General features: G+C 40.1%; 2 protein-coding genes across 2 annotated transcripts; both read right to left on the reverse strand.

The window, feature by feature from the left end:
* Positions 1–15,427: 15,427 nt before the first annotated feature.
* On the reverse strand, positions 15,428–16,453 carry LOC118775460 (claudin-3-like). Its single transcript, XM_036525396.1, has one exon. The coding sequence runs from the start codon at positions 16,341–16,343 to the stop codon at positions 15,696–15,698; it is 648 nt and encodes a 215-aa protein (XP_036381289.1). The 5' UTR covers positions 16,344–16,453; the 3' UTR covers positions 15,428–15,695.
* Positions 16,454–21,556: 5,103 nt separating this feature from the next.
* On the reverse strand, positions 21,557–22,384 carry LOC118775459 (claudin-3-like). Its single transcript, XM_036525395.1, has one exon. The coding sequence runs from the start codon at positions 22,297–22,299 to the stop codon at positions 21,643–21,645; it is 657 nt and encodes a 218-aa protein (XP_036381288.1). The 5' UTR covers positions 22,300–22,384; the 3' UTR covers positions 21,557–21,642.
* Between the last annotated feature and the right edge of the window lie 24 nt (positions 22,385–22,408).

Here is a 22,408-nt window from a genome sequence, read left to right on the forward strand (position 1 = left end):
CAAGTGTTAATGTAAATAGTGAGTCAAACTCAGTATTGGATCAGGAAATGATAATACATTACATTTACATTATTGGCATTTAGCAGACAGAGATAATAGACAGAGACCTCTGGAAATTTTCTCTTTTCATAGTGCGTGCATACTTCAAAGTATCATAAATGTATCCACAGTCTGGCCACTACTGTCCTTTACAGTTCATTATTAATAATGTGCTCATCATGTATACATTCCAAGTAACCTCTACAATTAGAGATGATCCCCGGACTGTCAAAAAAGGAGGAATCAGTACTATTTGAAATAAACAAAAAGAAGAAGAAAAAAACAGTTTGCAACTCCAGAGTTTAAAATTATTCAGAGAAAATAAAAAGTGCAAAGTACCACAAGCAAACATCAGCTAGAACTGAAAAAAAAAAAAAAAATCAAACACAAACAACAGTACCATAGGCTGCAAGTGTGACACCTCTCATTGATTGCCATCATTGCATTACCTTATAGAAAAGGAAATATCCTTTGCTATAAGGTACTGCAGTGAAAATATTCAGCAAATGATCAGAAAGCAAAACAGCAAAAAGCAACCAAAAGAGCTATAGAGCCAGTCATAAACCTAAGTGATGCATTAGGAAAAACAAACATGATATTCCTAGAAAAAACATATTTAATTTTTTATTAGATATGTTTATTAGATTTATCATCCTTGTGGTACTCTACCTCAGCACTACTGTCCTGTGTAATGTAATCTCATGCACTATGCTCTGACCTGGGGGACTTCCTCACATTTAACAGTCTGTATCAGTACAAGCATTGAAACAGATGAGACAGATGAGTAACAGCATTTGAAATAGATGAGATACCAACTGAACAGGATGATAACTCAGTCACAAAGATCTTACGTCAGATATATTTACAGGAAGAGATGGAATTACTGTTGAGGATATGGAATGCTACCACTCATTCATATGAATTACCACTCTCCTGGGAACAGGGCAGTGTAACAATCATCTCAGGTACTGTATATACTCACACTGTGGCTATACATCCAAACCAGAGTTTGCCTGTGACAGTTACATTTATGACTGTATGTACAACTATGTCAGGCAAAAAAAGTTTCTGGACAATCTATCTGTTGGTCCAAGACTACAGATGGAGAGTGAGGTACATATCATCAAACAATGTCACAGAAATTAATTCTTGGTGAATGCGTTGTAGAGAGAAAGTTGGATGGGGCAAGCAAGATCAATGTGGATAACAACACTGACTGTAATGGCAAGTGTACATTTTTTATTAAACCCAGGTAAAAATCCCATGGTAATGCACCTTTTTTCTCTCTCTCAGGTTTGCTTTTGGCTCAGTCAGTGCTGGGAAATATCTGCACAGTGGATCTGACAGCCAACATTTCACCCTGTCATGCCTTAATGTGAATACAAAAGTGTTTTCAACATTTCGGGCTCTGAAATAGCAGCAGCTGAAACAATGGCTTTTATTGTGAATTTGCAGAGCCTCTTCAGTTGCCCCAGTTGCTGTGGGCAGCAGTGTGGTGTACTGGTAAAGAGCAAGGCTCAAAACCAAAAGGTTGGTGGTTCGATTCCCCATGGGGGCATTGTTGTTGCGCCTTTGGGTAAGATGCTAAACCCACTCTTTCCTCAGTAAATATCCAGTTGTATCAATAAAACTGTCACCTTCTATGTAAGTTGCTCTGGATGAGAGCATCTGCTAAGTGACAATAATATAATGCAATGCTTCAAGCTCACCTCTGTAGATATTTGCCTTTTTAATATAATCAAAAAGACAAACAATCCTCAGACAAAACATTACTTCTCCACCAGTTATATCAACTGGTGAATGAGAATTGGGGCTGTGGATTCAACTGTGCACTGTCTGTTTCTCTCAAAACAGGCCAGAACATCAAAATAGCTAGACAGGAAATGATGTGAGCCTACTCAGAAACCTAGTTTTGGAAACCAGGAAACAGACAGCAATAATACAGAGCTAAATAAAACATAATTGTCCAGTTAAAACATTACCATATCAGAAAAAAAACACAGGCAGCATTCTACTCAGAAGGGACATATTTTTGCCAGCACTGTATTTAGAGCTTAGAGGGATGAATGTAGGAGACTCATCGTCTTCATCATCATCCTCACCCTTGTCCTCACCCTTCCTCGTCGTCCATGTCAGGGACCAGATAGTACTGTAAGGGGTTTGGCCAAATGCCATTCTTGATGACCTCTCCCAGTTCATCAGCCCCTGCATCAGAGTGATCTGTGAACCGAGTGAGGAAGCTCTTCTTTGCTTTGTTTTGTGTCTTTTGTACAAACATCCCAACACATACACATCTGTCATCCTGTGCAGCCCATGCAGGTTGTTTGGCTGTGCGTGAAGGCTGGGTGGCATTGTTTCTTTAAATCTATCATAACACAATGTCTTTATGGGCATAGAACCAACAGGATAGCCTCATTTGTGCTGTTAAGATGTCTGCATGATGTAAGAAACTGAAGGTTGTCAATGTCACTCAGAGCAGTTTGGAAAGGACTGGTAAGAGCATAAGGGACTGGGGGTGAGAAGAAGGGATAAACAAAGGAAAACTAAAACTAGGCGGGAAGACAGTCCTTAGGAAATGACTGGAACCCATGCCAACAGCTAGAGCTGCACCCAGGCCACATATGTGAAAAATTCCAAAACAAACAATGTGTTCCCACTCAACATGTCTTTTTTTTTTCTTTAGCTACAAAGACAAAAGAACCTGAAAAAGTGAAGCAGAACTTCAAACGTGTATTGTCTCCTGAGGCTGACAGACGCCTGCTACTAAGTAACATTGTGAATACACAGCTATGACACCTTATGAATGTACGATGTTTAGTGTTTCACGGAAGATGTCTATAAGGAATAATTTTATCCAGTTACTTAAACGTCTATGACTAGCAAAAAAGTAACTAGCAAAAAGTAATGCATTCATTGCATTTAAGAAAGCAATATGAGATATCAAAGGCGGTTGTCTTGCTTTTCAATCTTCTGTAACGTCTTTCAATTTATTCTCAGCAAGGCTCTGTTCCTTCTTCGATTGGAAATTAATACAAAGTTTAACACTAGATGATGTAGCAGCATGACAATATTTAAAATTAAATATTTATTTGAAGGCCATTTAAGTCAAATTCTTTCTTGTATTTAATGACGCTCATTTTAAGATTTTCTTGCACGACATGGTATTGCTGTACAATTCGACAAGCATTTACCAACAGGTGGCGCCAATGCTGCATGGAAAAAAAAACGTTTTTCATTGCGTGTCCATGTGTTCACGGAGGAGAAAAAACATGGGACATATGTTACCTCACAATCCTGACTCGACTCTTTCTCACCTGATACTTATTAACACTGTCAAACAAGCATGTACGTGCTGATGCTGATGAAATGCTGAAATGCCCATACTATTAATAATCGATTGGTTTGATTTATTTACATGCCAATTCTCGGAATACACGGAATTATTTTGAAATCTTGAATTGTATTATTGTATTATTGTATTATTGTATGTTTTCCGCTGCGACATTCAGTTTCACCTCAGAATCAAAATTATCATCTTTCCTGGCCTGTGTCTGACAATAAACCCGTAACTCTTCAAACGATTAGCGTTGGTAAGGGACTGAAGCCCCTCTCCCTCTTACAGACAGTGAAGTCATTAAGGTTGATTTAATACGAAGGTTTTGTCTGCCATGTTAGCTTTACTGTCATGTGCTACCGCACGTCCAGAGTGAGCCGATGCATAAATAAGAAGCTCTCTGAATGCTCTCAGTCAGCTGCCCTGGGAAACGCAACCACGGGGAATAAACGGCCAACGCACTTCGTAACCATGGTGAGGGCGCAACCCTAGGGGATAGGCAGAGCAATGAATATCACGCAATGCACCGGGACACTGTGGCATTTCGCTTAACGTGAGTGCACTCTTAGAAAAAAGTGAGGTCAGAGATGAAGTATATGTGATCCCAAAGCCATATTATTTTACTTACTTGCCCTGAAGGCGCCATACCCATAAATCAGACCCTTCTGAATTTTCAGTCTTGTATTAGCTATGGTTATTTACACGTCGTAAACTGGTGACATTCAAAAGGCCTGTGAGAGAGAAATGGCAAACAAAAAAACAGGTGATGAAATCTGTTCCACTGAGTCGTATAATGCAGGGTTGTATTGAAACACTTGTTATTATCGTAAAGGCCTCTCTGAGTAGAAGGAGTCTGGTTTTCCACCAGGATGTTAGGCGCATGCACAGGCCTATGTCTAGTCCAGCAGATACAAATTCTTCTGTCTTGTTAATGCCTTTCAGCATCTTGGTGCTCGGTGCTTTGAAACGCTTTCCAGCTCTGAAGTACTTCATTGTATTCACTCCTACTCAGGAAGGGCTGGAGACATCACTGGCCTTTGAGGGCTGTGTCAGATTTACATACTTTTTCCATTTCCATGACAGGGTGAGGTTTCTCAATATGCCCTACATTCCAGTAACCCCACATAGATAAAGTAACTGAAAACGGCACCAAGGAATAAAAATGGTGCTAACACAGTGGCACATAATGTAAACCCACATTTGGAAATAGGTTACATATTGCTGAGAGGAGGTTTCCCTTTTACACTTTAACTAAATATTGCTCAGAGTGTGTATGTAGTTCCCAAAGTCTTCTGTGAGACACAGGGCCTGGTGTTGAATTGCAGGTGGCAGTGTATTTGCATGGCTCCAGACCAGATGCGTCTTTTGTCGGCTGAAAGCTTCATTGGTGATTGCGATGATCAGGCAGAATTCTTTAATTGTGTGCAATAGAATTCCATCCCCACAAACTAAATTACGGTTCATAACTACATAAATTCCTGAATGTGGGTCAAATGCACCTCTGATTCAGTTTGGAATGGTTTTCACCCATATTTCTGATGTAAACTTTGTGTCATACAAAACTGCAAAATGAAGTGATGCATTTGCAAACAGACTTTCTAGAAGGTGTTTACTCTTTCATATCTTTGCTATTCTAGAGTTAAGTATGATTAACAGTAAAAATAGTCACTTAATGTCACATTGACTTTGTAAAATAGTTTCCATTATGGTTAGAGGGAAAGATGGAATCATTTTATATGATTTTTTTCCCTGTTCAGACAGGAGATGATTGGTGAAAATTCAGTTGTAATATGAGATGATACGGAAGCGGATTATCTGCAGTAGCATGCTCTACCCCCAAACTGTGGCTCGACATTTTTACTAAATGGCACATGTGAACCACTGTGCCTCTAATCTGCAAATAAGCACAGTGGTTTATGACACTGGCCGCAATTGGCACAGGTCATTACTTTATAGACTACTCTGCTTTCAGAAAGTGTTTCAACTTTGTGGTCAAACCTTTTTTTTTTTTTAGATGGGGGTGGGGGCTGGGGCGGGGGGAGGGGGTTGCTATGGGGGCTGCTGGGGGGGATAGTGTCAAGCAAATGTGATGCCGTGGGAGGATGATGATAGAATGTTGGATTGGATCCGTTTGGGTCAAAAGGGAAATAACATTTGGGTGGTTGACACCAAGTAATGACAATTTCTAAGTTATCAAACATAAAAAAAAACTTACAACTTGGCAACAGCAACCTACTGTATACAGAAAGGCATATCTCTGTGTGAGAGCTGCTTTCACACAGATGTATGCTAGTTCTATGTGATTCTAGAGGAGTTAAACCTTAGTTGTCAGCACCTACAGTTCTTTGAATTTAAAACTGAAATGTGAGAAACACCAGAGTTATCTGACCACTTGGCAGCAAACTTTTTGACCAAAAATGTCTTTTTTAAGCAAAGAAGGGCGTGTAGTTGGCATAAATGATGTTAACCAGTGTATAGTGTGTGCCTTTTTATGGGTGTTTGTTCCATAGCACACAGTTTTGCTCTCTAACCCCTACAACCATTAGCAGAATGCATCATCATCAGACTGATAGATTAACTGAGGGTAGATGAGTGTGTCTGAGACTTGAGGGATGATCAGAGACACCACCTGTACAGTAGACTTCAGCATGGGTGAAGCAAAATATCCTTGCTCTGCTTGCAGGGAGCTAGCCCAGAGCAGGCTTGGCACCAGGAGAAAATACAGAGGGGTGCAATTGCAATCCACGAGGGGGGGGCACAAAAAGTCATACCTTAAAAAAGCCTAATAAATACTATGTAAACATCGGGATATAAGGAGACAACTGGGGGTGCACTGAGGTCCATCTGGGCGTGCAATGCATGCCTAAGCACCTCCATAGCGCCGGGCCTGTCCCAGGGCAACAGTCCAGCCAACTCCGGAGTGAAGCCAAAGGAGTAAGAGTGGAGATGTTAAAGAATGTTGATCTCAGTCTAATATCTCTCCTACCTTATCATTAATTCATTTGGCCAACTCCTGTTTAAATGAATGGGCAGCATGGGAGTATTTACCCAGTGAGTGATGGGCACATTGATTCTTTATGGTCTGTGGGGGAAGGCCAAGGACAGAGTGTTTAGTTCACAGACCCGAAATGGAGTATTTCAGTAGCGCTGGCATGCTTGAGTCTGGTGCCTAGTGGACACTGTTACCTTCAATAGCTGGAATCTGAGGGAGAGAGTTGTGTGAGTAGTTTTGGGAATAAAGTGCTTTACTAGATATGCAAAACAGGCAAATAGGCTTCATACATTAATATCATCCAAAACGGCATTATCAGGGCACTGTACAGGGCACAGGGCATTTTTTTTTTTTTTAGAATTTTGTAAAATACCCATGCCAATTTTTCAAAAAGCTCCCGCTTCTCCTGCCTTTACAAATTTTGTCATCGCATTCTGCGATAGCAGGACAGCCAGTTTATCTGCCATGTGGAACTTTCTCAAGCTGTTCAGGTGTGTTTGCTCAACAGTCCTTACACAAATATCATATTTTTCACAGTCAAAATCAACAAATTTGACTGCTACCTATGCAATGATGCAGTGATCTTCCCAAAAGGTAGAGCCCCGAACTGGCTTACCCGTGTTTATATGTCTTTTTGCCTATGCAGTCAAAAGAATTATTATGATTTTAAAAGCCACAGAATATAAATAATTAAGGGAAACCGTAATAATTGCAATGGTTAATATGGTAAAACTATGAATGGTATCACTGGTATATTTAGATGTTATATTTTTACATATATATTTTTTGACAAGGGAGGAATGTACAGGCCATGGTCTATTGTAAGGCTACCAAAAACAGAGACATCTGTGCTCCTAATGTTTTATGTTGCTTTACACTAGATTCACACTGTCATTAAAACATTTTTTGTCATCTGTCATGTTATTTTTCCCTCTTAAGGGATAGCTCCACAGACGTTGTGCCATCAAATTCAACCTAGAAGTATACCTTGAAAAAAATAGGGTAGAACATGCCACGCAGCACATTGTAGAGAGTTAACCAACTGAATAAAAGCGAATGACGCCATTGGTTACGTTTTTGAAAAAACATTTACATTTACATTTATTCATTCGGCAGACGCTTTCATCCAAAGCGACTCACAAGTGAGGTAGAGTACAACACAATCTAAGTCAAATGCAAGGCTTTGGATGTGGGTATTTACGTAGGCATTTAAGTTTAAAACGGTGGAAATAGAAAATCTCACACCATGCAGCTGCAATCACACTACTCTTTGAAAACGTATTATTACTCTGACACTAGCCTAAACAGCTAAATTTCATAGAGGTGTTCCTGAAGTCTGCGCTATACGCGGTAATGAGGTTAAGACCTGAGCAGTACTCATTATTCCGGGAGTAATAGCAGTCCATTGAGACTGCACACATCTGTGTCCTCAGAGCAAACAGGAAAGGCCCTCCCACTGATAAACACAGGTGCCTTGCAACCACTCGTCCTTCACCTGCCTCAGTATCGGTCACGTGATCTTAGTTTCACTGCGATCACTAGAGCGCGAATGGGAGAGAGGGTTGAATTTCCTGAGGAATTCGGCTTTCTAAGTGGATAAGTGTTTGATGTTTGTGTGGATTCAGGCCCCAGAGGAACTCCAGGAAAACCTTTGACGTTAGTGTTACGGACCTTTGAGCAATCCTGACAGCCAAATTCCTTTGAACCACATTTTGTGCAGCACTCTTCTTTATCACCATCCCTTCATACGATGCGATCCTGTGAGCTCCATCATTTTATAAATTCATCTTAGAATATCCTGAGTTCTCCTGATGTTGGAATGTCACGTAATTAAGACAAATATCAATAATGATCTGTGGTACCTTTGTGTTCAGATTGTTTTAGTTGTTCCTCTTTCACATCTAGGTTCCCTTCAAATATGTTATTTTGAGCGCTTTAGAAATGTCATGTTCCTGTTTCCAAAAATGCATTATCTGTGTATTATCAGTAGGGTGGAAACATTTTTGTTTTTGACTTACGGAAACACTGTGCGATAATTATGTGCTGACATAGATTTGTAATCAAGGATCACAAAACAGCATTCATAACAATGAAAAAACAGTCATAACTATGACTTTAATATGATGTATTGTCAAGAGGCACTGGCAGCTGTGACTTTTGATGACAGTAATAACATTTAATTGTATCAATAGGTAATATGAAGATTAATACATTACAAGGATATTTATTTTATAGACAAAATATCAAATATATACTCATACATTATATCATATTGTATGCCATAGATGCCTGAAATGTTACTGGACTTACTTGTCTTAACTTGTGTTGACTTATTTAATGTTGACAATATCACATTCAAGTTTTCAATATTGCAATGTGAAGCTCCTTTCAATAAAGCCTCTTCAGAGATTAAGTGTACATGAAAATGATTTGCACTTTTGGAATGTCAAATGTGTTCATGTCTGTTGACATATTTTTAAAATTAGATTTTTAATGCATTTCCGTGTATTCTATATATTTTACAAAACACAGTGTGGACTTTTGTGGTATAAACTTAAACTTATGAAATCGTTACGAAATCGGGTTGATCATTAATACATTTATGCCCGTGACACATTGTGACACATCAATAAGTATATCCCTTAGGTTTTCTGATTTATGTATAAACATATATTGCACTTTTCTTGTGACACTGTCCGCCCTCACAGTCTTCACTGGCAGTGGCTGAACTCTGAACTTGCAAAGTAGCGCTGAACTGAGTTTTGAGAATACGATCTGTCGGCGCTATATTTGAGCAGTTGTAAAAACTGACCTCATGCACCTGGCCTATCATGCTTCAGCACACAAAGAGAAAGGCTTTTAGAAGTGGGCACCAGGAGGAATTTTGTGCATGTTAATTGGTCCAAGCAGAGTTACTCTTTAACCTGTCAACCTTTTTTTTTTATTTCTCCCTCTCATCCTCAGATTCTTATATATTTTTAAAGACATTTTACCTCAAATGATTTTTTTTTGCTGGAGAACCCCCTTTATCAGGGTAGTGCAAACAATAATAAAGATATTGTATTTATGACAGTGGTTTGCAGAATCAAACTACAGAGACGGAATGAGGTCTGATGAGATGAGCAGAAGTCAGGCGCTTTAAATCAGCTTTCTGTCATTTTTACATATGTGTCAAAATCCGATACCAACACTTCTCCTGCTTCATAACAATTTGGATTTGAAGCAGCTCTTGAATGTGTCATGCTGGAGTTGGCATTATTGAGACGTGTCATATTTCAGTGAAATCACTCGAAGCCATGACAATAACTTCAGTTATTTCCTTTTAGAGCTATACTGCAACAGCTACACAAGGGTTGCAAAAACAACACTATACTAATTTACTTATTTATCTTCTTAATGATAAGACCTACCCACCCATAAAGTGATACCACTTTAGAAGTTCTGAATCTCAAACAACAGATATATCAGAACGTGTTATCCTATTTGATATGTGTCCTCTGAATTACCTGGAGAAACTTGTTTAAAGGTGTCTTTTCCAAAAGCTCTCTGTCTGAAGTAAATATGCCACTCTTAATCACTGTGGGTTTGCATTGTCCTCTTCACATCTCTCACAGTCACAAAAAGCTATGAAATCTGTAAAACAGCTAGCTATTTCCTAAGATATATTCTAGGCTTCCTCATCAGTCATTTTTTTCAAGTAAGCGCTCCTAACTGATGCAGCAGTACTAATTACTTTATTATGTTCAGTTTTACATAACATAAATTGCTTTATCAACCCTAGCCAAAGAAACGAAACATTGGTAATGTCAGCGATAAGAGACTAAGGCGGTATCTGCTTACGACAAGGCTTGGTGACAGTTTAGGGGAACTCAGTACAACATTTCAGACATTTCCAAACACATAAACAAAATGGATAATTAGCTGTGAGCCATTACAACCCCAGGCCAAGCAAGATAAGCACAATACTAAACAAGCATGTGACTACAGGGGCAGGGAGGAGAAACCACTCATTTAAACAAATCTAATGAGACTGAAAGTTGGCTGTTGCCATTCTGCTGTGTTAGCTTATATATGTCATAAATTATTGGTTATGATAGCTGTTCCTATACCTTTTTGTAGGTTAGTTGGTTAAGAAACTGCTATTTGAACAGCAGCCATATTTTTAACATATTGCAATTTCCTCATTGCAGATTATTTCTGAGAACATTTCCCCTAGTTCTCAGAAACTACGCAAAACTATGGTGCTTTCCCATGATTTGTAACTCATTGTCTGAGCTGGTGATCTGATTGTATCTGTAACAGACAACTTGATTAATGGTCCACATTACCTGCCTTGTTCATGTATTTGTGGTTCTTTTTAACTGTTATTGCCGACAGACATACAGTATTACCTGCGTAGTTTTATTTGATACTATGTGTGTACTTAGACTTGTAATGTAATTGTAATATTTGTCAAACAATTTTTATTTTATTTCCTTTTGAATAATGGCTGACATTTTTGTATTCGCACTTGGTCAAGCAGTTGTTTCACTTTATTGTCCTAAATGGTTACAGACTACCTTAGAACACTAAAGTCAAACAAGTGATTATCCTCATTATGAAGATTTTTTGCATCTGATATTCCCATAAATATCTTGAAGGAGAGTGTAGCATAATTCTTAAGAAACAGGAGCTTAAATAGAACAGGTGTGGGCTTAATTTCAAGGTAGGTCTGTACTGCTGAACCATTCAGAAGGGCACCTGACCTGAACTGCTTCAGTAAACACTCAGATGTGAGGCTGGATTATAGGTAGAATGTAAAATATATTGTTCCTGGGAATAAGTTTGTATTTAATTTTCAGTTGTGATAGATCACCTCTGGTTGACCTTAATGCCTGTGTCAGATGTGTGCAAGGGCCTAAAGGAGGCTGTCCACCACAGAATGATATGTAACACAGAATTATTTGTATCATTAAATTAAGATTAATTTATTATACTTACCCAAATTAGTACAATTAGAATAGACAAATTCAATGTTTGGAGACAGTTGGCCAACATATAGAGATCAACAGTATTAAGTAAATAGATAACAATAAACATCTTCCATTAATCAGACAGTAAAGGTAAGGTTTGGGTATGCTTATTCCAATAATGTAGCTTAGTTTTAGTTTATCTTACACTTAAATGAAATATTACAAATTTTCAAAGTAAAGTAAGCGATTGGTGATAAGTTCATAATATTTCTTCAGACTCCCCACTTTTGACTGCTCTGGGCCCCTTTTGATGGTGTGTGTCCATGTGTTACGACATTAATAAGTGTGTATTTCCAACCTCAATGACCACAAACTTGTCTCAAGGTGCTCAAGCTGTTATCCTATCTATGATATAACTGCTCAAAGCTAGAGATAAAGCACAGGCAATGATCCAGACACAGTGTCTCCACTGCTCGGAAAATATCACTGGTGGGAACCACACCTTGAGCAGATGCATAATAATGTCCACATGTAGTATACCAAATTTTTTGGTCAACACACGCACAAGGTCACATTCCCTAAGGGGGGCATGGTATGTGTCAGGACACAAGCTGGTGTTGTGTTATGTTGGCCTTTTAAGTGATGTATCTTAAATTGCACATTGCTATCAGATACTAATATCAAATATTACCAGAATATTACCAAATACTTGGAGTTCCTGCTGTGAATATATCATTTTTATCTGTGTGTACACTATTACATAGTAAAAATGGCACATTCTACTAAACAAACTGAGATAACAGTAATTTTAATCATTGAATGCCTTCAGTATATTTTTGGTACATTATATTCGTTGACAATGTGTGTTGCTGGTGAAGGTTTCAAGGTTTACACACCTTTAGACTGACTCATTAGGCAGACATTTGACTGATAAGCCAATGCTCACTTGAACAAACCAGTAGGGAAGTTTCAGATAACCTTTTGTAGGTGGAATCCTCAAGATTATTAGAGGGTTTTGCTATCAGTGTTGAGGGGAGTGATGCACATTGCACTTTGACTTTGTGTATATTATCATGTTTGTGATAATTCTACTAAATTAATTAATAATTAATTCACTCCAAATCTGCTGCTTTAAGTTTAGAATGATTATTATAAGGGGTGGAGATGTGGTTCTTGTTACGTTTCGGTTATTTCATAGTATTATTTTACTTTTTCAAATGAATACATTTTAAGGAGTACCTTAAGGTCAATTATCATAAAGCCTGTTTGCCTATGTTCTACATTCAATACAGTTCTCATAACTGAGATTGTAGGAAAAAGATTTCAGAGAAACAGATCCCACCCATGACAAAAATGTCATTAATATTGGGCATGTCCCTCACATTGGACAGTAAGCGTTATTGTCTGCAGTATAGTCCAGGCTCCAGGATACTGAGATCGGTGAATTATTTCCTCTAAAAGTGTAACTATACTGCAGATCAAAACCAGAAAGCAAACAGTGCTCCACTCCTGCTGTGTAACTAATTGCGTTTTACCCAAGGTGTGTCATCCCTGGAAACCCTGCCTCCATGGAAACAAGATTTGGAGGGTGCCTGACAACTTGCTTCTATGGATACTGAAACCTGATAGGTGAAGCTTTCTTAATTAGACGCTGAAGATTACCTTGGTGTGTGAGTGTGTGTGTGTGTGTGTGTGTGTGTGTGTGTGTGTGTGTGTGTGTGCGTGTGGGGTGGGGGGGTTAGATAAAGAGAGTATCTCCTATTAATAACTGTTCAAAGTCACCTTAATTGTCAGTTTCCTGTATGTGTTTCTACACATTGTAAACATTTGTTTTCCAGTCTGTTCCAGTTCCACTAGACCTGCTTTTTACAGTACATGTGATAGAGAAAGGCAGGTCATGTTAATGTATACCTCTTGTTTTTAAATTGTTAAAGTAGTAGAAGGAGCAGACTTGTTTGGTACCAGCTTGTCCAAATTAAAAAAGGACTTTGAAAGTTGTGTTGAGAAAGAAACGTACAGAATCATTTCAGTAAAAATGTATGCGTTAAAAAGTTATTAGAGCTGGTAAAGTTTTAATGTTTTTCTTCTGTGTCTCCTGTATTGTAGACTTCTCAGTTGTGCAGTAAGTCCCACTGTAATTCGTCAGTCTTTTGAATTATTTAAAAGTGCCTACTGTAAATTGTTGCTGTGCTTAATCATGTCCTGGAAGCGTCCTTGGAAAAGTGTAACTTTCGGCTGTTTACTCTTTTTTTCCAACCCACTTGTTTTTGAATCTCACAGTTTAATTTCATCCATATGAAGAAATCACAGAATTTAACGTTACTACAACTATTAAAAATAAAGAATGTTGCCCTGTTGCCCAGAGACTATGTGTGTGAAGGTTCTGTAGGCAGCCACTGACCTCCCTGTCTGTCTGAACATTCCTGATGATTCCTGATCAATTCTTAAGCAATTTCTTTATTCCAGTACGTGGCAGAGATCTTCTTATAGCTTATAGCACCTTATTTCACCTTAGATTGAGGTTAAGAGGGGATTTTTTCTTGTGAAATATAAATGAGGAACCTGAGGCTGATTGTATGGGGTGTGAGTGATTGCTGTGTGGACCAAACTGTTGGATGCTCCTTGTCTGTGTGACAGGTGTATAGTTACAGATGAGCGTGGCTGAGTAAGATGATATGCATGTCATCCTGTAATGAGCAAGGAAGTGTGATTCAAACAAGGAGCTGCCCAGATGCACACCCACGACACATTGCTACCATTTTTGTTGATGTCATATATAGTTATATATATATATGTGTGCGTGTGTTGATTAACAAAAATATATAATTTCATCCTCTTGTATAATTTCATCCTCTTGTACAGTTATCATTTGAGTAATATGATGATGTCAAATAGCTGTTTGTAAAAGTAGCCCCAACTGTGCCCTAGTTCTCCTGTAGCCTCTCTGGCTTTTATCTGTGTAGTTACCTGCTTCACATTGCTATATATGGCCATGGATCCTATCTTTACTGTTGTTCTTATGATCCTAACAAAATTCTGTTGTGAAACAGGCGTTTATGTGTCAATCTGTCTCTGTTTCATGTGTGTCAGGTTAGTACTAGAATTTTGCTTATAAGTTAAAAGGATCAAGATTAGTCAACACATCCATGTCAATCCAAAGAGAAAAAAAGCTAATTACCAATTTTAAAAGGAAATATTTCAGTCTGCATTTAAGAACACATCCCAGAATGCAACATACTTTAAATTCTTTATATTCAAGCAAAACAAAACGCTGCAAATACAAACAAAGCAGTCATCTTTATTGAAAAAAAAAAAGCAACACAGACTAAGTGCTGCCCATTTGAAATATCAGACGAACATGACAGAATCAGTATGGCTGTACACAGGTGTCCTCCCTGTCTGCTTTGTACAGAGGCACTGAAAGCAATCTCCCATGGTGTGCTCTCTGGAACTGCTCCCCCGGCCAGCAGCTTTTGGGCTCTTTGTGTTTAATAAGCCAGCCAGCCTCAAAGACTCAGGGCTCAGGTGACTGCGCTGTGTTTACAGCATGACGCGTTCACCTGATAAAACTAGACGACGGGACATTTGATCTGACTGGAAAATTATTCACCATGCAAATTACCAACTTGTACAAAACATTCTGTGCAATTTTCAAAATAAAAGTACAGGTTATTTAACAAAAACGACTACAACAACAAAAAAAAAAAACAACATATGAACCTGCAAAGATAACAAAGATAAGGATTAGGAGAAGACAGTATGATCTGACAGTATTGCTGGAGCTGATGGTGGACTCATACTGAGGTCCAATCCTGGCGTAGTTTTTCATTAACAAATATATGCAAAAAACATGCCTCATCTTCCATGTCCATCTCTTTGTTAATGTGAAATGCAACAACAGCAGTGGAAGCTGCACACTGCTAGAAAAATGAAATGGAACAATCAAGTCACAACATTTTGTGAATTTTTTTTGGTAACACCCAAGGATTACACAAAATAAAATTGCTTACAGTAAACTTTTTGCTTACAAAATAGATGAAATGTTATGTTTAAAAATATTAAATACAATATACATCACATAAAATACACAGTTAAAAAAAAACCCTTTCCACAGTAGCCAAATGTAACATCTCATCACCTTGGTCCCTGGTGTTACCTTCTTCCAAAGACAGTGAGGCAAAGCAGAATACAAGCCAAACCTAAAGCGAAACAGCTCTTTTGAAAAGAAAATATGCCTCAAAAGAATCACAAACAACAGTGAGAGAGCGAATACGTCCCTTCATTGCGGAGTCTCTTCACGGAGCTCATTTCACAGTCACCTCGCACGCAGGTGAAGCAGAGAATCCCTTACAGGAGAGTGCAGGCAGTCTCGGTCACCTCAGACGTAGTCCTTCTTGTCGTAGCCGGCCCCAGCTGTCGACCGGGGGGCTGAGTAAGCCATTCTGGAGGGGTTGTATTTCCTCTCCCGGGGGGGGCAGGAGCAGCACAGCATGGCGCCCCCAATAATCAGGAGGGCGGCCGCCGCCCAGCCGATGTAGAGGGACGCCCCCAGCTCTCTCCTCTGGGCGTCGGTGAGCAGGGGGTTGTAGAAGTCCCTGATGATGGTGTTGGCGGTCCAGCACATGGGGATCAGCTGCATGACACCGGCGATGATGAAGAAGACACCCGCGATGATCATCACCTTGGCCTTGGATGCCTCCTCCTCGATGCAGTTGGTGCACTTGGCGCCGACGATGGAGATGAGCACCGCCAGGACGGCGAGGATGATGGAGATGACGGTGAGGGCGCGGGCCGCCTGCAGGTCCTGGGGAAGGGCCAACATGGAGTCGTACACCTTACACTGCATCTGCCCCGTGCTCTGAGTCACGCAGTTCATCCACAGGCCCTCCCAGATCACCTGCGCCGTCACGATGTTGCTGCCGATGAACGCCGTCACCCTCCACATCGGCAGGGCGCAGGCCACGATGGCGATGATCCACCCCAGCACGCACAGCGCGATCCCTACAATCTCTAGCCCTGCAGACATGGTTCGTGGCTTTCCTGCTCTCTGCCTCCTGCTCTGTGCAAAATGTGGCCTGAGTTTCCTTGTGCTACCCACGAGAGCCAAATGTCAGTTAACCTTAAACGGTCCTGCCTCTCCAGACGTGTGATGTGGCAGCGCTGCGGAACAAGTATCCTTTATACGCAGAGCAGGTGGAGGGAGGAGTTCTGTAGGGAGGAGACACCCCACGGAGGAAGGGCCGCAGCTTCTCAGAAAGCTCACATGATCTCTGCCTACAATGGCTAAAGCTACAATGGGGGATAGGTTTCATCTTTTTTAAAACTGACCCGGCCGCTTTGAGTTTGAGGCAGTGATGGAGCTGAAGTTCCTCTTCCACAAAGCTAACATCATTGTCGTCTAAGGCCAAACAGAAGTTAATATGTGACCTGTTTTCTCATAAGAAATTTATGAGCACAGAAATTAAAAATCTTTTGTAATAACTCCCCTCCGAAAAGAATAACATCCACTGTGATAATATATTTGTTGTTTTTAATTAGAGTTTCAATTATTTTCTTTCAAATTAATGTGAAAAACCTTAAATTATACCACAATATTAATTTTAAAGGAGTAATATGCAGTGCAAGACAAGTTCAGTTTAAGCATCCATGAACTGGTCATGTCTGTGCTTTTCTTCCTCCAGCACCTGATTCAAAATGAATCCTTTTTTGTTCCTTTTTGATTTGTTTCACGTCTGTTTTCCACATTTACTTTTCAGAGTTTGACATAAGCTACTCTGAAAAGAAACTGTCAGACACACAGGGAAGAACCTTTCTGTAAACAAAAAAGTCCTTTGTGATGCAGCGTGGAGGTGAGCTTCCATTTATGCAGCCTGCAGCTCTCAACACCTGGTGAGGTACAGTGTACACAAACTCACTGCAGGGAGTGAAGACATGACCCTCTCTGTCTCCATATGCAGGCCCTCTAGTTCTCTGCAAATCCGCAAAGGCAAACCCAGACCAAATTTTTAAAGAAAGGATGCTTGAATAAGAATATGTGTTATTGTTAAATATTGTTGTTCCCTTTGCCTGTGGGAGAAGTGTTCTCCAAAGGGGTCAGTTTCATAAACTTGAACATCCGCTTTATGAAGAAATTTAACAGACACCCAGGTGGCTGTGGTTTTTTAATATCTGGGAGTGTTAAATATTTCACATCTGCTCTGTGAGGTCTGTTTAAGGACTCAGGAGCATCTCAGAAAGAACAGATGTTCAGAAATTCTGCCCACAACGCAGCAAAGCGGTGTCTTAAGAATAATAAAAAAAAACAAAATATGACAAACGTTGTGTGGGTTTTGCAGATGGTGAGCTTTTTTTTTTTTTTTTTTAAAAACAATAACGCGCACTTGCGTTTCTTCTGAATGATGGAATGCAGCCTGTTAGGACTTGTATTTGCTATCAACAAACATACTCATTCAGCGTGGTGCAGAACACAAAGCCCACATAACAAACTCCTGGGGACGCAAAACATGTTAATGTTGAAACCCTCTACTACAGGGGTGTCCAATCCTCTCCTGGAGGGCCACTTGTCCTGCATGTTTTAGATCTCTCCCTGCTCCAACACAGCTGATTCAAATGATCAGTTTGTTATTCAGCAGCTTCAGGAGTTCATAACGAGTTGATCATTTGAATCAGTTGTGTTGGAGCAGGGAGAGATCTAAAACATGCAGGACAAGTGGCCCTCCAGGAGAGGTTTGGACACCCCTGCTCTACTACATTTCAATCAGGATATTGTTTCAGACTCTCCCTTTGACTTCACAACAGCAAGGATTGCCTGAAACTACAAGTGTAGTAGCTTGACGGAGGATGTGTTGTATTTTGTTATTTGAATTACTAAACCGAAGAGCTGAAATCAACATGGATGACAGATGGTGATTGTGTAAAGCTGATTTTTTGTCAAAAATGGGAAGTTTCACCCACTGAAAGACATGCTTACCAGGTATTAAAGACACACACCCACATTTTGGTGTTTAGTTTATTCAGTATTTCTATTTAGACATGAATACCTGAAATCCAACACATTCATTTTTTACAGCCACAACAGTACTGAAGTCATTTATATGTTACAAGAACACTGTATGTTTTATCACTTAATAATCCTGGACAGCATTTGTCAATATGGCCATAAAGTACTGATTAATGCTTGTCTGGATATAAATGGAAGACTTTAGAGGGCCTGTAACTAATTTGTATCTTTCAATTACCCTGAAATTTTCCTCAATTAGAAGTAAAGTGAATTCCAATTAAACAAGCTGTGAGCATGCGTAATTCTGCACACACCTCACTTGGGTGTGTCATATGTTTACCTGTCCTGACAGTGTAAGAGGAAATGGTTGCCGCAAAGTGTAAGGAAGTGTAAAAGGGAAATGGCTCCTGTAAGGATCTCCATAGTGATGTTTCCAACAAGGGTGGCACATTTATAAAAAAAATACCAATTGGTAAAGCCATGCCGTTGAGGCGTTTGTGCCTGTTTTACTCCCTTTTTATATTTAGACTTGTTATAGTTTCAGTTCGGCTCTGTTCCTGTCCATTTTTGCTGTCCCTCTAGCCTGCTCACACTCAAATGAGCTGGCTTAATCTTGGCATCATAATAGGTCTAAGACCAGCCCTCTGTGACCTTAATTTCCCAGGAATGGGGGGCATTGTGACAGTCTGGTTTGATCTGCTTAATGAGCCAGTGTCACTCAGTGGGTCAGCCTCACATTCCTGAGGCGGTGGAAGGCCCCCAGGGTGGGGTTAAACGATGTAAGATATCATTTGTTGCCCTGGCGTCTGATGAGTCAGTGTTGACAACCTGCACCCTCTGCTGTTTTTGCATCCTGAACAGCGCCACTTGTTGGGGGTCGCAGGGACTGTACTCAGAAACCGTCTCTAATGAAATGCTTTTGTGCTCAAAAATGCGAAAGCCGTGGAGGTTAGCCAATCTGTTGTTTTATTATTTAAGGTCTGAATGTACAGAGCTTCATCACAAAAGTGTCCACAGCTCCAAAGCAATGTTGATTAGATCTTTAAAATAAAAAAAGACAGGTGATGTTGACAGGACTGCAAAGGCTTCATTATATTGTAAACCTTAAGTCTTGTTAGAGTTAATATTTAAACCTTAGATCTGAAATGCTAATGTAGTACTGAGATTTGTAATGATGCCCAGACAATCTCAGTTTTGCATTCTTGATAGTCTCGCATAGTTAAAATTGCTTACAAACAGCCCCCTCTGAGTACAAGTACCAATACCTTCATTTCCAAATACCAAAAACAAGAGTCACAGATATCAAAAGGTTAGTCAACTGATTAATCTCTTGTTGACACTGCCAATACAAGACTCAGAAAGTGTTAAAGAGCAACTCTCCCTTGCCGCATCCTATGAATTTCTTTAACGGATGAAAATACATCAGTAACACTTGACTTGTGGAGGAGACTGAAGATTGTTGTTGATCGAAGATCGATTGAAGACCGAAACTGAATATAATAGCTCTGAAGAATCAGAAGGCTTTCAGATTGGTTACATGTCATCCACTTGAGCAGTTTTACTTGAACCACTGAGTTTTGGTAAACAGTTTTGTAACTAATGTTTGCACCGAGAACTCAAAACACAAAATTCCTTGGTTTATTTGCTATCTCCCAAGCTAACAAGGTAAAGGCTCTGGAAGCTAACCAGCTAGCAAGTTGCCCAATACAACAGGTTGACTACAATGCAGAAAACTATGTTTTGTTTTTACCAAGCAATAGTGTGAAATGAGCCACGATGGGAGAAATTGCGCACGTATTACTATTTAACTGAAAAATTCATGAGTCAACAAAAAACGGTAGATATGGTTTATAAACATCAAAGGAAACGTGCAGATAATGCTGAAATGAGACGATTGACTAAAAATTAAAAAAGTTGGATCGATACAATGTGCCAGAGTGACTGTACAGCTGAGGAAAATATCTTATCAGGCTGATACTGTGTGAGTTTACGACAGGCTGTGCCAATACAGGAGATGTAAGCAAGTAGGTGACTTCATTCCGACACTCTTTGATCACACTAAGCACGAGGTCTGTAACGGTAATGGTTGAAAGAAGCACAGCAGTGTTCCTTCGACACGCTTCCAGTCACGTTTCGCTGCACCAGAGATCAGTGGAGATGCGTGCTTTTAAAACAGCCATGCTGAACTCTGTCTAATGCAAACAGCTGGCCTGTTTTTGGGAACTAACACTGAGCAGACTTTGCCAGGTTTGGCTAGTCTTGATATCATTCGGATGACCCATCCCTTTGACTGCTCTCACTGTGACACACCTTGCATATCAATTTGTGTTTGCTGAGGTGGTGCAGTCCTGATCTGAAAACAAGTCCAATGTATCAGACAGATCTAGCATACCACCTTGAACTACAGCGTCAGTGTGAAACCATGCGTTGGCATACATTAGAAGTATGCCAATTACTTTTAATAAATTTTTAATAAAATAATTATTAATTTTTAATAAAATGATGCTAGAAACTGAATAAACTGCTGCTACTGTTACTACTATTGGTAAATGAACCACCACAACTAAAATCACTATATAGAAAAGTAACTATCATAGGAGAGCAAATGAGATTTTCAGTGAGCATTAGAAAATAAGTTACAAAATTGTATTGTATTTTTTGGAGAATATGAATCTTTATATACAAGTCAGTTGATAAACACAGATTACAGAAGGTAAAAAAGTTTTAATATATACACTTTTTGCTGTCACTGTTTACTACAATCTGTATTCTCTCCTCATAAGTTGCTAAACACCTTAAAACAATATTTTCCTCTGTTAATTTCACATATGTTGTCAACATTATTCATTCAAGGGCTTCTAAATAGTTACACAAGCCAAAGTATGATATGATAAAATCATTAACTATTCTAAAACAACTACATACAGCCTGTACAAAAATATTGATAATATCAAAGTCAGAACCATTATAGTCTTTTTATAGACTACATTCATAATTTCTTACAGTATATTGCACCTTACTTGAAAAAATGAAAATGTTGGTATATTTCTGTATATGAAACGGTCATTTGGAAGCATATTATAAATAGTCACTTGACAGTTTAGGTTCCGCTCAAAGAAATATTGTTTTTACAAGACCAAGCCAAATTCAGTTGGTGGTATAGTAAACTTGATTCTGGATTGCTACTTCAGACTCCCACTGTTGGTCAGAGTTGTCACTTTTTTGTCCATCTGCTTGTGAATCTGGAGAATGTGACAATAAGGCAAAAAAACACCCAAAACCCCCCCCCCCAAAACAAAAGTTTCAACAGGAGCTGTTTAGAGTTTCAAACGTAGTCCTTCCTGTCATAACTGCTAGGAGCCACAGACCTGTTGGTGGAGTAGGCCATCCGGCTGGCGGGGGCGTACCTCACCTCCTTCTCCGGGGGACAGCTGCAGCAGAGGATGGCCCCGCCGATGAGCAGGAACGCCGCGGCGGCCCACCCGAGGTACAGGGAGGCGCCGATCTCCCTCTTCTGAGACTCGACGACAACGGGGTTGTAGAACTCCATGATGATGGTGTGTGCCGACCAGGACACCGGGATGAGCTGCATCACGGCCGCGGTGATGAAGGTGCTGCCGGACGCGATCATCACCTTGGCCTTGGTCGCCTTGTCCTCGATGCAGTTGGTGCATTTTGCCCCGACGATGGACACCAGCAGGGCCAGGATCCCGATGACGATGGCGATGACCTCGAGGGCCCGGGCCGCCTGCAGGTCCTGGGGAAGGGCCAGCATGGAGTCGTACACCTTGCACTGCATCTGCCCCGTGCTCTGCACCACGCAGCTCATCCAGATGCCCTCCCAGATTATCTGCGCTGTCACGATGTTGACCCCGATGAAAGCAGACACTCTCCACATAGGCAGGGCACAGGCCACAATGCTGGAGATCCACCCGAGTACCGCCAGTGTCACTCCCAATATCTCCAGACCGAGGGCAGCCATTCTCCTCTCCGGTGGTCCTTCAAAAGCTTTTCTCGCTTCTTTGAATCAAAAAGGGATCTTTTTTTTTTCTCCTGCGTGCGTGTGTGTTCACTACCGTCTGCCGTTGTGC

Source organism: Megalops cyprinoides, chromosome 3 (assembly GCF_013368585.1).
Source record: "Megalops cyprinoides isolate fMegCyp1 chromosome 3, fMegCyp1.pri, whole genome shotgun sequence".
NCBI lineage: Eukaryota > Metazoa > Chordata > Actinopteri > Elopiformes > Megalopidae > Megalops > Megalops cyprinoides.

What these genes read in the sequence shown, in the direction of transcription:
- LOC118775459 (XM_036525395.1), bottom strand. Translation starts at nt 22,299, where the DNA reads ATGGCTGCCCTCGGTCTGGAGATATTGGGAGTGACACTGGCGGTACTC.
- LOC118775460 (XM_036525396.1), bottom strand. Translation starts at nt 16,343, where the DNA reads ATGTCTGCAGGGCTAGAGATTGTAGGGATCGCGCTGTGCGTGCTGGGG.